Source organism: Bufo gargarizans, chromosome 1, assembly GCF_014858855.1.
Source record: "Bufo gargarizans isolate SCDJY-AF-19 chromosome 1, ASM1485885v1, whole genome shotgun sequence".
NCBI classification, from domain to species: domain Eukaryota; kingdom Metazoa; phylum Chordata; class Amphibia; order Anura; family Bufonidae; genus Bufo; species Bufo gargarizans.
Genome location: NC_058080.1, coordinates 145,205,080 through 145,226,092, shown reverse-complemented (window position 1 = coordinate 145,226,092; position 21,013 = coordinate 145,205,080). Strand labels below are relative to the sequence as shown.

The window sequence follows — 21,013 nt, the reverse complement described above, 5'->3', positions numbered from 1 at the left end:
AATACTGCCTGTGCCATGTGCAACACAGGAAAGACAGTGGGAGCTCATGGAGCTAAATACTTGGCTTAAAGGGGTTATCCGAGTTAAATCAATATATGTTAAGGTGGCTTAAAACATTATAAAAAATACATTTCTAATGTACATTCATTATTTATTCTACTGTGTTTCCACACACCCGATGTGGGTCACGTGACCCCTGACGTCACTCACCAGTCTCTGGTGGTGACGTCTCATTTTCAGGCTTCTCCCTGCTTGAGGGAGAGGCCCAGCTCTGTAAACGAAACGTCAGAGCCTTTGGTGCCGCCCCTCTCTCTCTCTGTATCTGGCTGCCGCGCCTCCTGTGAAGCATACGCGATCCTCATCAGTGCCGGCAGCCGCCAAGAAAGATTCCATGGGTTCCAAAGCTCCCTCCCTCTGGTCCACCAGTGTGCCCGTCGCCCTGCGTCTGGCAATCTTTACTAGCCTCAGCTGGTAGCTCAAAACCACCCCCAGGAACATCACAAAGTAAATCATTGTCCATAATATAGATATTTCTGTGATATAGCTTAGATAGATATAGGTGTCATATATGACACCTATATGTATCTAAGCTCTATGACACCTATATGTATCTAAGCTATATGACAGCTATATGTATCTAAGCTATATGACACCTATATGTATCTAAGCTCTATGACAGCTATATGTATCTAGGCTATATGACACCTATATGTATCTAAGCTCTATGACACCTATATGTATCTAAGCTATATGACAGCTATATGTATCTAAGCTATATGATGGCTATATGTATCTAAGGTATATGATGGCTATATGTATCTAAGCTATATGATAGCTATATGTATCTAAGTTATATGACACATATATCTATCTAAGCCAGTGATGCCCAACCTACGGCCCGTGGGCCAAATCCGGCCCGCAAAGCTGTGTCATGTGCCCGTGCGACTCCCTGTAAAAAGTCTAAGGCCTACCAATACGCCTTAGACTTTTTTCCACACATTCATCAGCACAATGAGCGCTGTGGACGGCACAGGCAGCACAGTGAAGCTGCCTGTGCCTGAAATAACCAATAACAAAGCTCCTTACAACAAGGAGCTTTGTTATTGGTTGGTATGAGCACGCCAGAGCAATACAAGTTGGGTCAGGCAGGGAAAGTCGGCGGGAGCTGGAAGGAGGAGGGGCCGGCTCCCGTGGTGGCTGTAGTAAGGAGAGCGGAGCATGCTGCCCGAGGACCTTGAGAAGCATGACAGGGCCGCTGAAGAGCTAAGGAGCGGGGACTCATGTGGCTGGTCCCTGGTGACCCTGCTCCCCCCTCCTACTATCACCCCACTAGTGACCCTGCTCCCCCCTCCTCCTGTCACCCCACTAGTGACCCTGCTTCCCCCTCCTCCTGTCACCCCACTAGTGATCCTGCTCCCCCCTCCTCCTGTCACCCCACTAGTGACCCTGCATACCCTCCTCCTGTCACCCCACTAGTGACCCTGCTCCCCCTTCATCCTGTCACCCCACTAGTGACTCTCCTCCCCCCTCCTCCTGTCACCCCACTAGTGACCTTGCTCCCACCTCCTCCTGTCACCCCACTATTGACCCTACTGCCCCCTCCTCCTGTCCCCTCACTAGTGACCCTCTTCCCCCCTCCTCCTCTCACCCCACAGAAGCTGAACAGACTCCACCGATTATGATGGGATCCATTCAGTTTCCGTTCGGGATCCTTTCTTTTTACCGGACACAAAAGCGCTGCATACAAGGCTTTTTTGTCTGGTCTTTCGACAGAATCTGCAACAGAGGCTCCAAAAGCAGCCTCAAATGCAGATTTGAACCAGTGTAGGCTACGTATTATGTATTTTAGTTATGCTCACAGGTGCCCCCTCACAGTGTTTGCATTTCTTTCTGGCAAAGCTACCTGTTTCTGGCCCGTGAAATTTATACCATGTCTAGTGCGGCCCTTTAGACGAAAAATGGTTGGGCATTATTGATCTAAGCTATATGACAGCTATATCTATCTAAGCCACATGGCAGCTATATGTATCTAAGCTATATCTAAGCTATATGACAGCTATATGTATCTAAGCTATATGTATCTAAGCTATATGACGCTATATGTATCTAAGCTATATTAGATAGATATAGCTGTCATAGAGCTTAGATACATATAGCTGCCATATAGCTTAGATACATATAGCCGCCATGTGGCTTAGATAGATATACAATACAGACCAAAAGTTTGGACACCTTCTCATTCAAAGAGTTTTCTTTATTTTGATGACTATGAAAATTGTAGATTCACACTGAAGGCATCAAAACTCTGAATTAACACATGTGGAATTATATACATAACAAAAAAGTGTGAAACAACTGAAAATATGTCATATTCTAGGCTCTTCAAAGTAGCCACCTTTTGCTTTGATTACTGCTTTGCACACTCTTGGCATTCTCTTGATGAGCTTCAAGAGGTAGTCACCTGAAATGGTCTTTCAACAGTCTTGAAGGAGTTCCCAGAGATGCCTAACACTTGTTGGCCCTTTTGCCTTCACTCTGCGGTCCAGCTCACCCCAAACCATCTTGATTGGGTACAGGTCCGGTGACTGTGGAGGCCAGGTCATCTGGCGCAGCACCCCATCACTCTCCTTCATGGTCAAATAGCCCTTACACAGCCTGGAGGTGTGTTTGGGGTCATTGTCCTGTTGAAAAATAAATGATGGTCCAACTAAACGCAAACTGGATGGAATAGCATGCCGCTGCAAGATGCTGTGGTAGCCATGCTGGTTCAGTATGCCTTCAATTTTGAATAAATCCCCAACAGTGTCACCAGCAAAGCACCCCCACACCATCACACCACCTCCTCCATGCTTCACGGTGGGAACCAGGCATGTAGAGTCCATCCGTTCACCTTTTCTGCGTCGCACAAAGACACGGTGGTTGGAACCAAAGATCTCAAATTTGGACTCATCAGACCAAAGCACAGATTTCCACTGGTCTAATGTCCATTCCTTGTGTTCTTTAGCCCAAACAAGTCTCTTCTGCTTGTTGCCTGTCCTTAGCAGTGGTTTCCTAGCAGATATTCTACCATGAAGGCCTGATTCACACAGTCTCCTCTTAACAGTTGTTCTAGAGATGTGTCTGCTGCTAGAACTCTGTGTGGCATTGACCTGGTCTCTAATCCGAGCTGCTGTTAACCTGCGATTTCTGAGGCTGGTGACTCGGATGAACTTATCCTCCGCAGCAGAGGTGACTCTTGGTCTTCCTTTCCTGGGGCGGTCTGCATGTGAGCCAGTTTCTTTGTAGCGCTTGATGGTTTTTGTGACTGCACTTGGGGACACTTTCAAAGTTTTCCCAATTTTTCGGACTGACTGACCTTTATTTCTTAAAATAATGATGGCCACTCGTTTTTCTTTACTTAGCTGCTTTTTTCTTGCCATAATACAAATTCTAACAGTCTATTCAGTAGGACTATCAGCTGTGTATCCACCTGACTTCTCCACAACACAACTGATGGTCCCAACCCCATTTATAGGACAAGAAATCCCACTTATTAAACCTGACAGGGCACACCTGTGAAGTGAAAACCATTTCAGGTGACTACCTCTTGAAGCTCATCAAGAGAATGCCAAGAGTGTGCAAAGCAGTAATCAAAGCAAAAGGTGGCTACTTTGAAGAACCTAGAATATGACATATTTTCAGTTGTTTCACACTTTTTTGTTATGTATATAATTCCACATGTGTTAATTCATAGTTTGGATGCCTTCAGTGTGACTCTACAATTTTCATAGTCAGGAAAATAAAGAAAACTCTTTGAATGAGAAGGTGTGTCCAAACTTTTGGTCTGTACTGTAGGTGTCATATAGCTTAGATACATATAGCCGTTATAGCTTACATACATATAGGTGTCATATAGCTTACATACATGTGGCTGTCATATAGCTTAGATACATATAGCCGTCATATAGCTTAGATACATATAGCCGTCATATAGCTTATAAACATATAGCTGCCATGTGGCTTAGATACATATAGCCGTCATATAGCTTAGATGCATATAGCTGCCATGTGGCTTAGATACATATAGCCGTCATATAGCTTAGATAGACATAGCTGTCATATAGCTTAGAGAAATATAGCCATCATAGAACTTAGATACATATAGCCGTCCCCCCTTGTGCCAGCAGCTCCCCCCCATGTGCCAGCAGTTCCCCTCCCTTGTGCCAGCAGCTTCCCCCCCTTGTGCCAGCAGCTGCCCCCCCTTGTGCTAGCTGCTCTCCCCCCTTGTGCCAGCAGCTCTCCCCCTTGCACCAGCAGGTCCTCCCCTTGTGCCAGCAGCTCTCCCCCTTGTGCCTGCAGCTCTCCCCCCCTTGTGCCAGCAGCTCTCCCCCTTGTGCCTGCAGCTCTCCCCCTTGTGCCTGCAGCTCTCCCCCTTGTACCTGCAGCTCTCCCCCCCTTGTGCCAGCAGCTCTCCCCCTTGCACCAGCAGCTCCCCCCCCCCTTGTGCCAGAAGCTCTCCCCCCCCTTGTGCCAGAAGCTCTCCCCCCGTTGTGCCTGCAGCTCTCCCCCTTGTACCTGCAGCTATCCCCCCCTTGTGCCTGCAGCTCTCCCCCCCTTGTGCCTGCAGCTCTCCCCCTTGTGCCTGCAGCTCTCCCCCCCTTGTGCCAGCAGCTCCCCCCCTTGTGAAATCATCTCCCCCCCCCCCCCCCCCCCCGCTCCTCCTGACACCCGGAGTGCACAGCGTCATTAGTTGCTATGACGCTGTGCACTCCGGGCGCCCGGCCTTAGTCGCACCAACTTACCTTTCCAGCAGGGACGACGCCAACACTCCTTCGTTCCGCGCTGCTCTGCGTCTGACGTCACACAACACGTCAGGTCACGGCGTGCGTACTTCAGCAGGTCAGTGCACTGCGGGACCATGGATGTGCTGTGGAGTGTCCTGAGGCCCCCTGCTAGCGGGAGTAATAGCAAGCGCTTCACTCCCGCTCCGTGGTCACATGACACAAACGAATCTTCGATGCCAAAAATTTGCATGGAGGATTTTTTTGTGTCAAATTACTCGATTCAATCGAGTAATCGTTTCAGCCCTAAGAGGGCCTTCAAAACCCCGCCCCTGGCTCCGATAAGCCATCCCCGGTCGGTTAGGCCACGCCCCTCCCACTCCGCATCCGATGGGCATTTTAAAACTCAAAGTAAAATCAACTTGGGGGAGGGGTGGAATTGGGAGGGGACTGAGGTGTACAGACAGGGCGGGAACGCATCACTGACTGCAGTAAAGAACTCCACAGTGTCAGTGGCGTGTTCCTATCTTGCCTGTGTCTCTGTAAGGCTACTTTCACACTAGCGTTTCTATTTTCCGGTATTGAGATCTGTCATAGTGTCTCAATACTGGAGAAAAACGCTTCCATTTTGTCCCCATTTATTGTCAATGGGGGCAAAACGTAACCGAACAGAACAGAATGCTTCAAAATGCATTCCGTTCTGTTTGGTTGTGTTCTCATACCAGAGAGCAAACTGTAGCATGCTGCGGGTTTTATTTTCCGTCATGGGATGCGAAGCAAGATAGATCCGTTTTCTTTGAAACAATCTGGCACAATAGAAAACGGATCTGTCCCCTGTTGACTTTCAATGGTGTTCATGATTGATCTGTCTTGGGAATGTTAAAGATTATACAACTGAATCCGTTCATAACGGATGCAGATGGTTGTTTTATCAGTAACGGAAGCGTTTTTTGCTGAAGCCTGCCGGATCCAGCAAAAACGCTAGTGTGAAAGTAGCCTAATGATGAAATAAAGATAAGGCTCCATTCACACTATGGTAGTTGATACATCTGCTGGGACTGATAGCCCAGCCCACACTACGCCCCCTTGTGGCAAAGTCAGTGGTAAAACACCATTGTGCAAATGGCATTTAAAAAGTTGCAAGAAGTGCCATACAACTATAGAACATTAGCAGATGATTAATCAGCACAGGCTACAGCTAGGACAGTGTGAAACATAAAGACATAGGGGGTCATTTACTATGCTGAAATACGCCTAAATTATGCACATTTCAGACGCAGATATCGGTGCAATGATTAGTTGCGCTGTTATCTGTGACTTTGCCCCGCTCACGCCAGGTCTAAAATTGTGGGTGTGGGCGGGGAAGGGCCTGTCTCCTTTACCATTTTCTACACCTGTTTTAGGAATAGAAAATGGTCTAAATGTAAGACAGCTCGGAAGCCTGCGCCTCTTCATAACTTCAATGGATCCACCGCCAGTTTAGGACTTCATTAAGACCAACGTCTAAAACGCTGGTCTTAATAAATGTGCCCCAAAATGCTGTCAGTACTAATCATTAGAGTTGAGATCGGGCAGAGACACACTGCATTATAAATCATTATAATGCCGTATGGTCCAGTCAAAGGAGCAGAGTTTACTATGGGAATTCATGCTCCCACATGGAGCGTGTTTCACATCTGAAAGTGGCCTAATGAAAACTCTAGGATCATAAGACGTCTTGTAATAACCTGCAGGCACAACCCGGCAACCTAGTGACACAGCGCAACCTCCACTCTGCTTATAGATTCAAATTCCAGGAAAAATACATGATGAAATCCCCATAAATCCCCATAGACAATAAAATATATTACTGCACAACACAATGGATAGAAATGTTAGAATTATTAATAAAATAAGTTTCTTTTTAGAGTCAATAAATATAACAGTCTGACATTCTGAATAGTTAAAATAGCTAGAGTATAAAACTCATTGCATTTATTAGCGGGGTCGGTCGCCTTGGCTATATTTATACTCCTCTAAATGTTCCTTGCACTTATTGTGTAAGAAATGATGGCTTATTCATTATGCAGGGTGAATCGTGCTCCCGGAGAGTCGGCTCAGCGCTGTAACACATCGCAGTCTATTTTTATCTAGGGTCTATTTCTATCATTGTTCAGGGAGGCTGGTATTACTCAGACCTCAGGTGCCTGGAGCTAGCAAGATGCCAAGATCCCTAAAGACGCATACGAAACATTTACAAACAATTGGGCCTCCTGAACGTGACCATGTCCTTATGGAGGCCCGAAAAATACTGATCCGCAAAATAGGGACACCTTCTCTGTGCAATCTGCATTTTTCTCACCCCCATTACTAGAAATGACTATTTTTTCGCAATACAGACAAGAATAGGACATGTTCTATAATTTGCGGAATAGACACACAGATTCGGACAGCACATGGATGACATACGTGCACTGTTTTATGGCGGAACTAAATGGGTCTGTATGCAAGCCACAAAAAATGCGGATCAACCACAGATACAAAATACGGTCGTGTGCATGACGTCTAAGGGCCCATGCACACGACCATATCTTCAAACCGCATCTAATCCGCATTTTGAGGACCCATTCAAATCAATGAGGTCACAAAAGATGCAGGCAGTGCAGTGTGCACTGTCCGCATCCTATGTCCATCCCACGGCCCCACAAAAAAATAGAACATGTCCTATTCTTTTAGCTTTACGGAGAAGAACAGGCATTTGTAACATAGTGCGGGACCTGAGGAAGAGGAAAATGCGGGATGCACACAGCCAGTATCCATGTTTTGTGGATCCACGATTTTTGGACCGCAAAACGGATACAGTCATGTGCATGAGGCCTTAAGATGATACTCACACAAGGGTTCAACTACAAATTAAACAGTAGGGAAGATAAACTTACTGGATACATTAATTTGTATGTCGTTGACAACCATATTTTTTCTATAAAAATACTGCACGTCTATGATAAAGTTGCCACATTACATAACTCCTCTTTGTGACACCCCCTTTTAAGACATTTTTCAAAACTGTTAAGATAAGTGTGAGAAGTGTTTAAAGGGGTTGTCCAGCTTTTGTGGACTTTTTTTTAGCTATTGTTAGCAGCGTGTTGTGCCCGTAGAAAAAATAACACTCACTCGTACATACTGAATAGGAAACACTTTGTAACACTGACATGGAAAAGGACTTTTAGTGACCAGCAAACTTAGGCTACATGCACACGACAGTGTCATTTTTTGCGGGCCACAAACCGCGCATCCGCAAAAAACGGAAGCCGCCCGTGTGCCTTCTGCAATTTGCGGAACGGAACGGGCGGCCCATTGTAGAAATGCCTATTCTTGTCCGCAAAACGGACAAGAATAGGACATGCTATATTTTTTTTGCGGGGCCTCGGAACGGAGCAACGGATGCGGACAGCACACGGAGTGCTGTCCACATCTTTTGCAGCCCCATTGAAGTGAATGGGTCCACACCCGAGCCGCAAAAACTGCGGCTCGGATGCGGACCCGAAAAACATGAGGCCTTAACTGTAGAAACCAGTGTCAGGCAGCTGCTGCCAATGCCAATATGATCATGTGGTGCATCAAAAGGGTGGACTACACTACCCAGAAAGATTATCAAAATTAGGGTTATTCACTTTAGAAAAAAGACGACTGAGGGGAGATCTAATTACTATGTATGAATATATCAGGGGTCAGTACAGAGATCTCTCCCATCATCTATTTATCCCCAGGACTGTGATGAGGGGACATCCTCTGCGTCTGGAGGAAAGAAGGTTTGTACACTGCTGCCTCCATGATACTGTCTGATGATCCCTTAGGGCGTGCACCCTCAGCTCCGTCCTCTTAAAGGGCCAGTACGTGCTCTCCTAAATCCTTCCTCAGCCAATGGCTGAGGGTCCCTGGTTAAGTTGCTTCCTGAGAATGGAGAAGCGGGACTGTGAATTGTAGGCACCACGTCTGGACAACCCCTTTAAACAACAGATCTAGCTGTTTCTATATATCCTACTGAATTTGCATGGAGTGGCAGCATAAATGATGAAGTACACTATTTAAAAAAAAAAGTGTAAGACCAAATAAAAAAATGTATTACAAATAAAATGACTGTACAGAAGAGTAGATCTAAACCCACCATATTTTTCGCTTTACAAGACGCATTTTTCCCCCCAAAAGTGTGGGGGAGAATTGCAGGTTGTCTTATAAAGCGAATACTAGTGAGTGCTTCCATTGCAGTAGGTGAAGTGCTGCTAGCTCTGGCTGTATTTACTGCTCTCTGGTCTTCTCCGGGCCTACGCTGCACTTTCCTGACTGCGTACAGCATCAGGACCTGACACTGTGTGACATCACATCACAGTGCAGAGCGGGCCCGAGATAGACCAGTAAGTCTATTTAGTTATATTTCTTCTGATCTTAGGTCTCATTTAGGGGGTCTGATATGAGAATCTGATATGGCGGTCTGATCTGAGGTCTGATATGGGGGTCTGATATGGCGGTCTGATCTGAGGTCTGATATTGGGGTTGATCTGAGGTCTGACAAAGATTGGGGTCTGTTCTGAGGTCTGATGAAAAATATATTTTTTCTGATTTTCCTCCACTAAAACCTAGGTGCATCTTATAAAAATAAAAATATAGTAAATAATTAGATGTAGCCTTAAAATAAAAATGACTTACCTATATCAACAACGAGACTGCCTGCCTTTTGCTCCAGCAGAAACTGTCGGACTTTTGGCCACGCTTTACTCTGCACTTCATTGAAGTACGGAGCTGTGCTTTCATACACACTGTGCACATGCTGATTCTCCAGCTGGGCAGCTTCATAGTCCATGCTAGAAAAGACCAACAATAATTAGTAATGTTCACCTCTGGTACTCGGCAGATATGTCAAGTATTTCACGCAGAATATGGATAGTGTGCAAAAGATGGATTTCTATGAATTTGCAGATAATGCTATCCCATAATCCTCCACACTCAAGACCAATAAATCTGGCTTTTATTCTGTTTGAACAACAGGCGCACTATAAAAAAAAGTAGAAATTTACTTTAATTAATTTAAAGCTAAGACTGTGATTACATTGCATCCCAGCATTACATTTGACACATGCACCAGAGAAATCTCCCAGCGTTTACACTGAACATAACACCCCAATGTATGCCGCTGTATAACACACAGAGAAAGAACTTGTCCATAGGAGCGGCCATTCCAGAATTAAACTGAAGGCACAAGTACCAAAAATCAAGTTGCTACAACAGTAGATAGATTAAAAAATACAGGGGACAAGCAAAAAAAGAGACCATTATTAACAAAGAGAGAGAAAATGGAGAGTTAGTTTAAACTAGTTATCTGTCTTAAGGGGACTGTCCAGTCATGAGCTCAAAAATTCTAGATAAATCAGTACCTTGAGATAAGGCGTACCTGCAATTTTCCTCAGTGCTTACACATTGACTGCTTTTAAGCTCAGCTTCAATAGGGAATAGCTGTTATTTTAGCAACACTGTCTACAGGGAATCTGTGGTAATCTGAGACTGTGAGGGATGAGACTCCATCTTTGTGTCTACAGCGGCCATTTCACATTGTTTGACCTTTTTTGAAGTTGAGAGATCAGTGACTTTTTGTATGTCAGTATCTTTGCTATTCTCGAGAAATGAAGACGGCTTGGTGTGCTATATCTCTACTTCCTCTATTCTGCTAAATGTATGTCTCGCGTTTGTATAGAAAGTCTGCGGTTAACTGACATTTTACACCTTCTGCTTCGTAAGCATTTCTATATGTCGAGATGTTTTCATGTAAAGTGTGTGGGTGTATAACCAGAACTGGCCCCAATGTGGTATAAGTATTTGCTTTTCACAAGTAATAATCAGAGACTTGTTTAGATACAACCTTGATGTTTGTGTTATTCTCCCGAGTGCTCGTTACCTATTTGCCATACTAATTTGGAACTCAGCATAAGTCAGAGTAGGGGTCTTTTCCCTGACAAGACACACCTCCTGTCCCTCCATTTGCAGCTCCACCTCCTTTGATTGGCTGCGGTGAATAATAATAGTCTGTCACAGGCCGATCAGGAAATCAGCGCATGGAGAGCAGATTTCCAGTACATCAAGGTGTTAATGACTACAAAGTACAGATTACCACACCATCAGTCAGGAAAAAAATTGTTAGAAAGATGTTACCCATATTAACCCCTTAAGGACTCAGCCCTATTTCACCTTAAGGACTTGGCCATTTTTTGCAAATCTGACCAGTGTCCCTTTAAGTGCTCATAACTTTAAAACGCTTTGACTTACCCAGGCCGTTCTGAGATTGTTTTTTCGTCACATATTGTACTTCATGACACTGCTAAAATTGGGTCAAAAAAGTTAATTTTTTTGCACAAAAAAATAAAATTTTTACAATTTTTTTTGAAAAATTAGCAAATTTCAAAGTTTCAGTTTCTCTACTTCTGTAATACATAGTAATACCCCCAAAAATTGTGATGGCTTTACATTCCCCATATGTCTACTTCATGTGTGTAGCATTTTGGGAATGATATTTTATTTTTTGGGGATGTTACAAGGCTTAGAAGTTTAGAAGCAAATTTTGAAATTTTTCAGAAATCTTCAAAATCCCACTTTTTATGGACCAGTTCAGGTTTGCAGTCATATTGTGAGGCTTAGATAATAGAAACCTCCCAAAAATGACCCCATTCTAGAAACTACACCCCTCAAGGTATTCAAAACTGTTTTTTCAAACTTTATTAACCCTTTAGGTCTTCCACAAGAGTTAATGGCAGATGGAGAAACAATTTAGAAATTTCTATTTTTGGGAAAATTTTCCAATATAATCAATTTTTTCCAGGAGTAAAACAAGGGTTAACTGCCAAACAAAACTCAAAATGGGTTGCCCTGATTCTGTAGTTTGCAGAAACACCCCATATGTGGTCGTAAACTACTGTTTAGCCAAACGGCAGGACATAGAAGGAGGGGAACACCATATGGGTTTTGGAAGGCAGATTTTGCAGGACTGGTTTTGTTTATACCATGTCCCATTTGAAGCCCCCTGTTGCACCCCTAGAATAGAAATTTCAAAAAAGTGACTCCATCTAAGAAAGTACACCCCTCAAGGTATTCAAAACTGGGTTTACAAACTTTGTTAACCCTTTAGGTGTTCCACAAGAGTTAATGGCAGATGGAGAAACAATTTAGAAATTTCAATTTTTTGGAAAATTTTCCAATATAATCAATTTTTTCCAGGAGTAAAACAAGGGTTAACTGCCAAACAAAACTCAAAATGGGTTGCCCTGATTCTGTAGTTTGCAGAAACACCCCATATGTGGTCGTAAACTACTGTTTGGCCAAACGGGAGGACATAGAAGGAGGGGAACGCCATATGGGTTTTGGAAGGCAGATTTTGCAGGACTGGTTTTGTTTATACCATGTCCCATTTGAAGCCCCCTGTTGCACCCCTAGAATAGAAATTTCAAAAAAGTGACTCCATCTAAGAAAGTACACCCCTCAAGGTATTCAAAACTGGGTTTACAAACTTTGTTAACCCTTTAGGTGTTCCACAAGAGTTAATGGCAGATGGAGAAACAATTTAGAAATTTCTATTTTTTGGAACATTTTCCAATATAATCAATTTTTTCCAGGAGTAAAACAAGGGTTAACTGCCAAACAAAACTCAAAATGGGTTGCCCTGATTCTGTAGTTTGCAGAAACACCCCATATGTGGTCGTAAACTACTGTTTGGCCAAACGGCAGGACATAGAAGGAGGGGAACGTCATATGGTTTTTGGAAGGCAGATTTTGCTGGACTGGTTTATTTACACCATGTACCCTTTCAAGCCCCCTGATGCACCCCTAGAGTAGAAACTCCATAAAAGTGACCCCATCTAGGAAACTACAGGATAAGGTGGTTGTTGTTTTGGGACTATTTTAGGGGTAAATATGATTTTTGGTTGCTCTATATTACTCTTTTTTGAGGCAATGTAACAAAAAAATTAAATTCTAAAAATGTTTCTACATTCGCTATTTAGTTTTGTGGAACACCTAAAGGGTTAACATAGTTTGTAAAGTAACTTTTGAATACCTTGAGGGGTGTAGTTTCTTAGATGGGGTCACTTTTTTGGAGTTTCTAGTCTAGGCTACATCAGGGGGGGCTTCTAATGGGACATGGTGTCAAAAAAAAAACTGTCCATCAAAATCTGCCTTCCAGAAACCGTATGGAGTTCCCTTCGTTCTATGCCCTGCCGTGCGGCTATATAGCCATTTACGACCACATATGGGGTGTTTCTGCAAACTACAGAATCAGGGCCATAAATATTGAGTTTTGTTTGGCTGTTAACCCTTGCTTTATTACCGGCAAAAGGGATTCAAATTGAAATTTTGCCCAAAAATGGGTGTTTTGGCACCGTTTTTGTTTTATATTTTTAACACCGTTCATTCGAGGCGTTTGGTCAAATGTTATTTTTATAGCGACGACTTTTACGCACGCGACGATGCCCAATATGTATGGCTCTCAGACTTTGGAGACACTAAGCAGGCATCCTAAAAACTGCGGCCCTCCAGATGTTGTAAAACTACAATTCCCACCATGCCCTGCTGATGGCTGTAGGTTGTCTGGGCATGCTGGGAGTTATAGTTTTACAACATCTGGAGGGCCGCAGTTTGAGGATGCCTGCTCTAAAACTAATATTTTTTTGGGGAAAAAAAATTGTTTCTGTGTCTCCAAAGTCTAAGAGCCATAGTGTTTTATGTTCTCTAGTGGACTGTTGGGGATTATAAAAATTTAGTACTCCATGGAAGTGTGATACTCCCTGAAGCAATCGATAACGCAGAGGCCCGGATGATCGGGGCACGTGTCACATTGAGTGGTGGTGTCCTTCCGTATCCCCCTCTTGTGACACACTCTGCATCTTTTTTGGGTTCGTCCCTTCTTTCCAGTATGGGGGACCACACCTGGAAAGTGTTGGCCAGGGACGATCCGGGCGCCTCCAGTTCCCGAGGTACTCCGGCCTGCTCTTTCCCGGTCCGAAAAGATCAGGTCTTTGAGGACTGCCTCATAGAATTGGAGGAATGTCCCTGTGCTGCCAGCGCTTCGGGATAGTACAAAAGAGTTGTACATGGCAACCTGCACCATGTAGACCGTAACTTTTTTGTACCATGCCCGGGTTTTGCGCATGGCATTATATGGCGTGAGGACTTGATCAGAGAGATCAACTCCTCCCATATACCGATTGTAGTCGACGATACAATCGGGCTTGAGGACCGTTGCCGCGGTACCTCGCACAGGGACTGGGGTGGTGCTGTTACCGTGGATTGTGGACAGCATAAGGACATCCCTCTTGTCCTTATACCTGACCAGCAACAGGTTTCCACTGGTAAGTGCACGGGTCTCACCCCTGGGGATAGGTACCTGGAGGGGGTGGGCAGGGAGGCCGCGCTGATTTTTCCGCACGGTCCCACAAGCGAACGTGGATCTGGCGGCAAGGGACCTGAACAAGGGAATGCTGGTATAAAAGTTATCCACGTACAAGTGGTAACCCTTATCCAGCAGTGGGTGCATAAGGTCCCACACGAGTTTCCCGCTAACACCCAGAGTGGGGGGACATTCTGGGGGTTGAATACGGGAATCTCGCCCCTCGTACACACGAAATTTGTAAGTGTACCCTGAGGTACTCTCACAAATTTTGTATAGCTTCACGCCATACCTCGCCCGCTTTGATCCATCTATCAGACCCCCGGGGGGCTCTGGGGTCTGATAGATGGATCAAAAAAGTTTTGTGTAAAAGTTCTTTTTTTTTTTTTTTTTCCTAACTAACTTTTCCCTTCTTTCCCTTCCTAATGGTGCCTCTCCCTCACTGACCCTAACCTACCTGGGTGGCGATGGGTGCAGGAGGGTGATGGATGCCGATTAGGGGGACACAGGAGCTGGTGCTGGACGATGCTGCACGGTCAGGGTGCTGGACAGGAAGAGGAGGGGAGAGAGGAGCGCAGGAAGTTTGAATCTCGCGCCTCTCTCCCCTGCACCAATCAGCACCCTGGACAGCAGTGTTCAGCACCAGGGCCAGCACCGCCTCCTCAAATCCTCGGACTGCGATTGGTGGTGTAAAATTACGCCACCGATCGCAGTCTTTTTCCGGTTCATCGGGTCACAGCACACCCGAATGGACCGGAAACGCAGAAAACCGCAGGTCTGAATGGACCTGCGGTTTTCTGCGATCGTCTATACGGGGGGGTCAAATGACCCCCCCCTGCGTTGTTACGGGATGCCGGCTGAATGATTTCAGCCGGCATCCCGTTCCGATTAACCCCCGCGGCGCCGGAATCGCGAATTAAAGCCATGACGTACCGGTACGTCATGGGTCCTTAAGGATTCGGGAAACATGCCGTACCGATACGTCATGGGTCCCTAAGGGGTTAAGGGAATGAGCGTAAATAATGGGGAGCCTGGACGCTAGTTTTAAAGGCTATGGACACCTTTGATTGCATTTTACTCATTTTGGGCTAAAAAGATCCTAGGTTTGTGACATTGAGTTCTTCGGTCACATGGCCTATACGCAGCTCCCTGGAGCACCACTGTCTGTTCAAACAGCTGATTGGAAGAGGTGCTGGGAGTCGGACCACCACCGATATGATACTGATGACCTATCCTGAGGATAAGTCATCACTATTGTACTCCTGTAAAAGCCATTTAAATTTAGTTAATCCTCATAAGGAGATGAGATATAAAAAAAAAATGAAAAAAAACATCAGTTTTATCATTTGTTTCAATGTTATAATGTAGAAGAAAAGTATTACAGACTGGCAAGTGGATGATCTTGTTTTTTTCCGTATTTTGTCCAGTCCTCACTGTAAAACCATAACTCCTGCCTGAAACATCTTTCAACTGGCAATATGTACCACCATTAATGTGAGTACAAGAAATGAAGTGATCATGGAAATCGATAACAATCAAACGACATATCAAACCGTCCAAAATTGGGGGAAGCCCACAGCATATTACGGCAACAGCAAATAGATAAGATTTTACCAAATCTCATCCACATGGACGTACCCCTACAGTTCATCCTGTTTCTATGGAAAAAAAAAATATTCTAAGGGGCAACAAGCAGAGAGACTCCCCAGTGCATAAAAACACAAAAATTGGGGTAAATATCGGCTAATGAGATGAACTTTTTGAGTCAAGTTTTGGCTCAATCAAAAGGTTGTTTGTAAAGGATTTGGAGAAATGGGGGGATGTGATTTGTTAAATATGGACATAGGCATGCTACTGAGGACATTGTGGCCTGTATAGTATTCATTATGTCTGGATGGCTCTCTAATGAATAATTACAATGAAAACCTCTGGTCTTCCTCAAGCTTCACTTTAACCTTCTGTCATGACGTTTAGACCACTGAAAATAAGGATAACACAGATTCTGTGATTGTTATTGATGAGGCTCACTGGATCCAGTGCACGTCTAAGATCTCTACATGGGATTATCATTTCTTAGAACATGGTTGACTAGTAGCAGAAAGCCCACATTAGATAAGTATGTCCTAATAGCACAGTGTCCGCCAGAGAGGCACAACGGAACTCTGCTATGGCCACTAGGACAGACTAAAAAGCAGTAAAATATAGAACTCAATATATTTCTTCACAAGGTTTGCGAAGCAGCTGGTTACCTAATAATATAAATGTTACACCACCTAAGAAGTAAAACATGAAGTATTGTTCTCTGAAATAGACAATGAATAACATTATCAGGTTCAGTATAGTATTAAGCCACAGAAAGCAAAATGATGCCAGGAAAATGAATAGAATATTATATTACAAGCTTTTACCTTCAGAGTGGCCTTTATCTGGCATCAAGAGGATGTCGTTTATGTAGCTGGTAGGATGAAAGGACGATTATCATTTCCTTTTCATCACAATTGCTATTTAGCTTCAAGGGCACTAACTCCTGTAGATCTCATTTCTTAATGTCCTGCAGAGGGTAAAGTGCCCTGCTGATCAGCTAACGGGTGATCTTCAATCTGCCAAACTTTGATAAGAGATTATGGGAGTTTTCATTTCAGAAACATTTTTTATTTATCTTTCTTAAAAAGGATAATTGGTCCAACATGTAGAGAAGAATTTAGACCTTTACTTTTATTTTATCAGGAGGTTTATTAGTATTGTACATTTCATCATGAAATCAATCACTCGCAAAGTACTGGAGGTCTATGAGGTTCTCAAAAAACCTAGTGTGCTAGCAAACTGTCATACAAGTTATCTACCTGCATACTGTGCAGCTCATATGATATATTCTATACTATAAAAAGAATTGTGTCCAAGGGCAGGAATTTGGTTAAAATCTATAACATGGTTGATTCTGAATACCACTTGGATGAGATGTCCAAGATGTGCTCCATTCCCCTAAACTCTACTACCAGAGTGAAAAGGCAGAATCAGAACAGGGTATGGATCAGAAAGTCCTCATAATGCTGGCCTCTGGGCAACATTATCAAAAAGTGTAGGACCCCATTTAAAGGAGAACTCAAATTATCACACAAAGCTTTAAAAGGGTTTTCCAGCATCAATATCTCAGTGGGGTCTGACTCCAGGCACCCTCCACGGATCGGCTGTTTCAGTGTTGTGGCTTCCTCACAGTATAAGGAACACAGTGCTGAGCACTGTATATCGGCCATGCTTGGCATTGCAGCCCAGGCCCAATCATATGAATCGGACTGAGTTGCACATAGGCCACGTGACGTCACTGGCCCAGGAAGAGGCCACAGCACTCACTGGAGCACAGTGGTCTCTTCAAACAAACAGAGGGGTGCTAGCAGTCAGACCCCCACTGATTAGATAATATATTGAGGAAAGGTCTTCAATATTCTACTCCCTTTAATATGAACATGTGTGCATGTTTCTGGACTTCTCAGAACTGGAGATGTGTACTGAAGGTAAAAAAGTGGTCATGTAGCTAGATACTTTTTCAACTTTCTGAAGCACTAGCTAGTGTACAACTTCCCGGACTGGCAGCTTAAAGCAAAATTAGGTCAAATAGACTTTAGAACTGATATCTCTTTAAATGGTCCACGTCATGAGAACTCAAATGTCCAAAAATTTTAGATACCATGGGGCTTGCAGTGGCCAGTGTGGATCCATTTTGGACTACATGTACAGAATACAGTATAATAATACACATACTTTTCTCTTCACATATATTTAACACCATTATCATTCTGATCAATCCCTATGAGATTCACTACTAAAACATAAAGGGGTTATCCAAAATACTTGGTCAAGCCCTGCAAAAGCCTAAAATAAAAAAAAAATCATCTTATACTCACCTCTTTCTACAGTGGCATTCTCTGTACTCCCAGAAAACCCCTTCAACACAGGAACGAGCAGAAAAAAGCCTCACATCGCTTTCATTCATACCACTATTTCCCATATGACAGGCACAGATGCCATACCTTGTCTCACAAGACCAATTAAAGAGTGAAAACACATGCACTGATATGAGGATAACCTTCTAAAAGCCATCTGGTATGATAGCGATGAAAACAGTGAGGTGAAATAATAAATGTAAGTCATCTAGATTATATAGCAGTCATACATTATAGCAGGGGTTTCAGCTTTCTTTTTTAGGTTGTGCGCCACAGTCACATACAATAAGTGATGTTCAGCAACATTACGGAAAACCTGTCAACATTACAGAACCTTTCACATACAACCCTAAGAAAAAACAGCCAGAAGGTACAGTCCTAACACCTGTTCATGATCTGCTACCGGGAGACGTAGTGGCGCATGCACAGTCGCTGCTCTGGTATCAACAGCAGAACCTCTGTGCTTGAATTGCTACTCAGAGAACATTTTCAGGGCCAGGCAAGATGGCCAGCCCTCTCAATCAAGCTGCAGGGGGGAAAGCCACTTGCTGTTCAGGAACTCTTTGTGATGAATGAATCGATTCACTCATCTCTAGTCATTACTCTTCACTGGATCTTTAATAGCATGTAAATGGTTAATATGCTTAATTTTTTTTATGATATGTAAAATGAGCATGACATGTAACAGTGGGACAAGCCCTTTCATTTTCCACTGGCACAGCAGGTGGTTTCATGGATGAGCAGGCAGCTTCTCAACCCCTTAAGGACTCGGCCCTATTTCACCTTACGGACTTGACCATTTTTTGCAAATCTGACCAGTGTCACTTTAAGTGCTGATAACTTTAAGGCTCCTTTCACACTAGCGTTCGCTGGTCCGCTCGTGAGCTCCGTTTGAAGGGGCTCACGAGCGGACCCGAACGCAGCCGTCCAGCCCTGATGCAGTCTGAATGGAGCGGATCCGCTCAGACTGCATCAGTCTGGCGGCGTTCAGCCTCCGCTCGCCTCCGCACGGACAGGCGGACAGCTGAACGCTGCTTGCAGCGTTCGGGTGTCCGCCTGGCCGTGCGGAGGCGTGCGGATCCGTGCGGATCCGTCCAGACTTACAATGTAAGTCAATGGGGACGGATCCAGTTTGAAGATGCCACAATATGGCTCAATCTTCAAGCGGATCCGTCCCCCATTGACTTTACATTGAAAGTCTGGACGGATCCGTCCCAGGCTATTTTCACACTTAGCTTTTTTTTAGCTAATATAATGCAGACGGATCCGTTCTGAACGGAGCCTCCGTCTGCATTATTACGATCGGATCCGTTCAGAACGGATCCGATCGAACGCTAGTGTGAAAGTAGCCTAAAACGCTTTGACTTATCCAGGCCATTCGGAGACAGTTTTTTCGTCACATATTGTACTTCATGACACTGGTAAAATGAAGTAAAAAAAAATTCATTTTTATTTATAAAAAAAATACCACATTTACCAAATATTTGTAAAAAAAAATTGCAAATTTCCAAGTTTCAATTTCTCTACTTCTATAATACATAGCAATACCTCCAAAAATAGTTATTACTTTACATTCCCCATATGTCTACTTCATGTTTGGATCATTTTGGGAATTATATTTTATTTTTTGAGGATGTTACAAGGCTTAGAAGTTTGGAAGCAAATCTTGAAATTTTTCAAACATTTTCAAAAACCCAATTTTTAGGGACCAGTTCAGGTCTGAAGTCACTTTGCGAGGCTTACATAAGATAGAAACCACCCAAAAATGACCCCATTCTAGAAACTACATAGAATAGAAACCACCCAAAAATGACCCCATTCTAGAAACTACACCCCTCAAGGTATTCAAAACGGATTTTACAAACTTTGTTAACCCTTTAGGTGTTCCACAAGAATTAATGGAAAATAGAGATAACATTTCCAAATTTCACTTTTTTGGCAGATTTTCCACTTTAATAATTTTTTCCAGTTACAAAGCAAGGGTTAACAGCCAAACCAAACTCAATATTTATGGCCCTGATTCTGTAGTCAACAGAAACACCCCATATGTGGTCGTAAAGTACTGTACGGCACATGGCAGGGCGCAGAAGGAAAGGAATGCCATACGGTTTTTGGAAGGCAGATTTTGCTGGACTGTTTTTTTTTGACACCATGTCCCATTTGAAGCCTCCCTGATGCACCCCTAGAGTAGAAACTCCATAAAAGTGACCCCATCTAAGAAACTACACCCCTCATGGTATTCAAAACTGATTTCACAAACGTCGTTAACCCTTTAGGTGTTCCACAAGAGTTATTGGCAAATGGAGATACAATTTCAAAATTTCACTTTTTTGGCAGATTTTCCAGTTACCAAGCAAGGGTTAACAGCCAAATCAAACTCATTATTTATGGCCCTGATTCTGTCGTTTACAGAAACACCCCATATGTGGTCGTAAACAGCTGTACTGGCACACGGCAGGGCGCAGAAGGAAAGGAATGCCATACGGTTTTTGGAAGGCAGATTTTGCTGGACTGTTTTTTTTGACACCATGTCCCATTTGAAGCCCCCCTGATGCGCCCCTAGAGTAGAAACTCCAAAAAAGTGGCCCCATTTTAGAAACTACTGGATAGGGTGGCAGTTTTGTTGGTACTAGTTTAGGGTACATATGATTTTTGGTTGCTCTATATTACACTTTTTGTGAGGCAAGATAACAAGAAATAGCTGTTTTGGCACCGTTTTTATTTTTTGTTATTTACAACATTCATCTGACAGGTTAGATCATGTGATATTTTTATAGACCAGGTTGTCACGGATGCGGCGATACCTAATATGTATACATTTATTTATTTATGTAAGTTTTACACAATGATTTCATTTTTGAAGCAAAAAAAAATCATGTTTTAGTGTTTCCATAGTCTGAGAGCCA

General features: G+C 43.7%; 1 protein-coding gene across 1 annotated transcript in view; it reads right to left on the bottom strand.

Annotated features, from left to right (window-relative positions):
• The window catches only part of TRMT9B (tRNA methyltransferase 9B (putative)), a 60,322-nt gene that overhangs the window by 21,771 nt on the left and 17,538 nt on the right, over window positions 1–21,013 (bottom strand). Inside the window, exon 2 of the mRNA XM_044295576.1 lies at window positions 9,447–9,601. Coding sequence (XP_044151511.1) covers window positions 9,447–9,600 — 154 coding nt within the window. The 5' untranslated portion in view covers window position 9,601. The remainder of the gene's footprint in view (window positions 1–9,446; window positions 9,602–21,013) is intronic.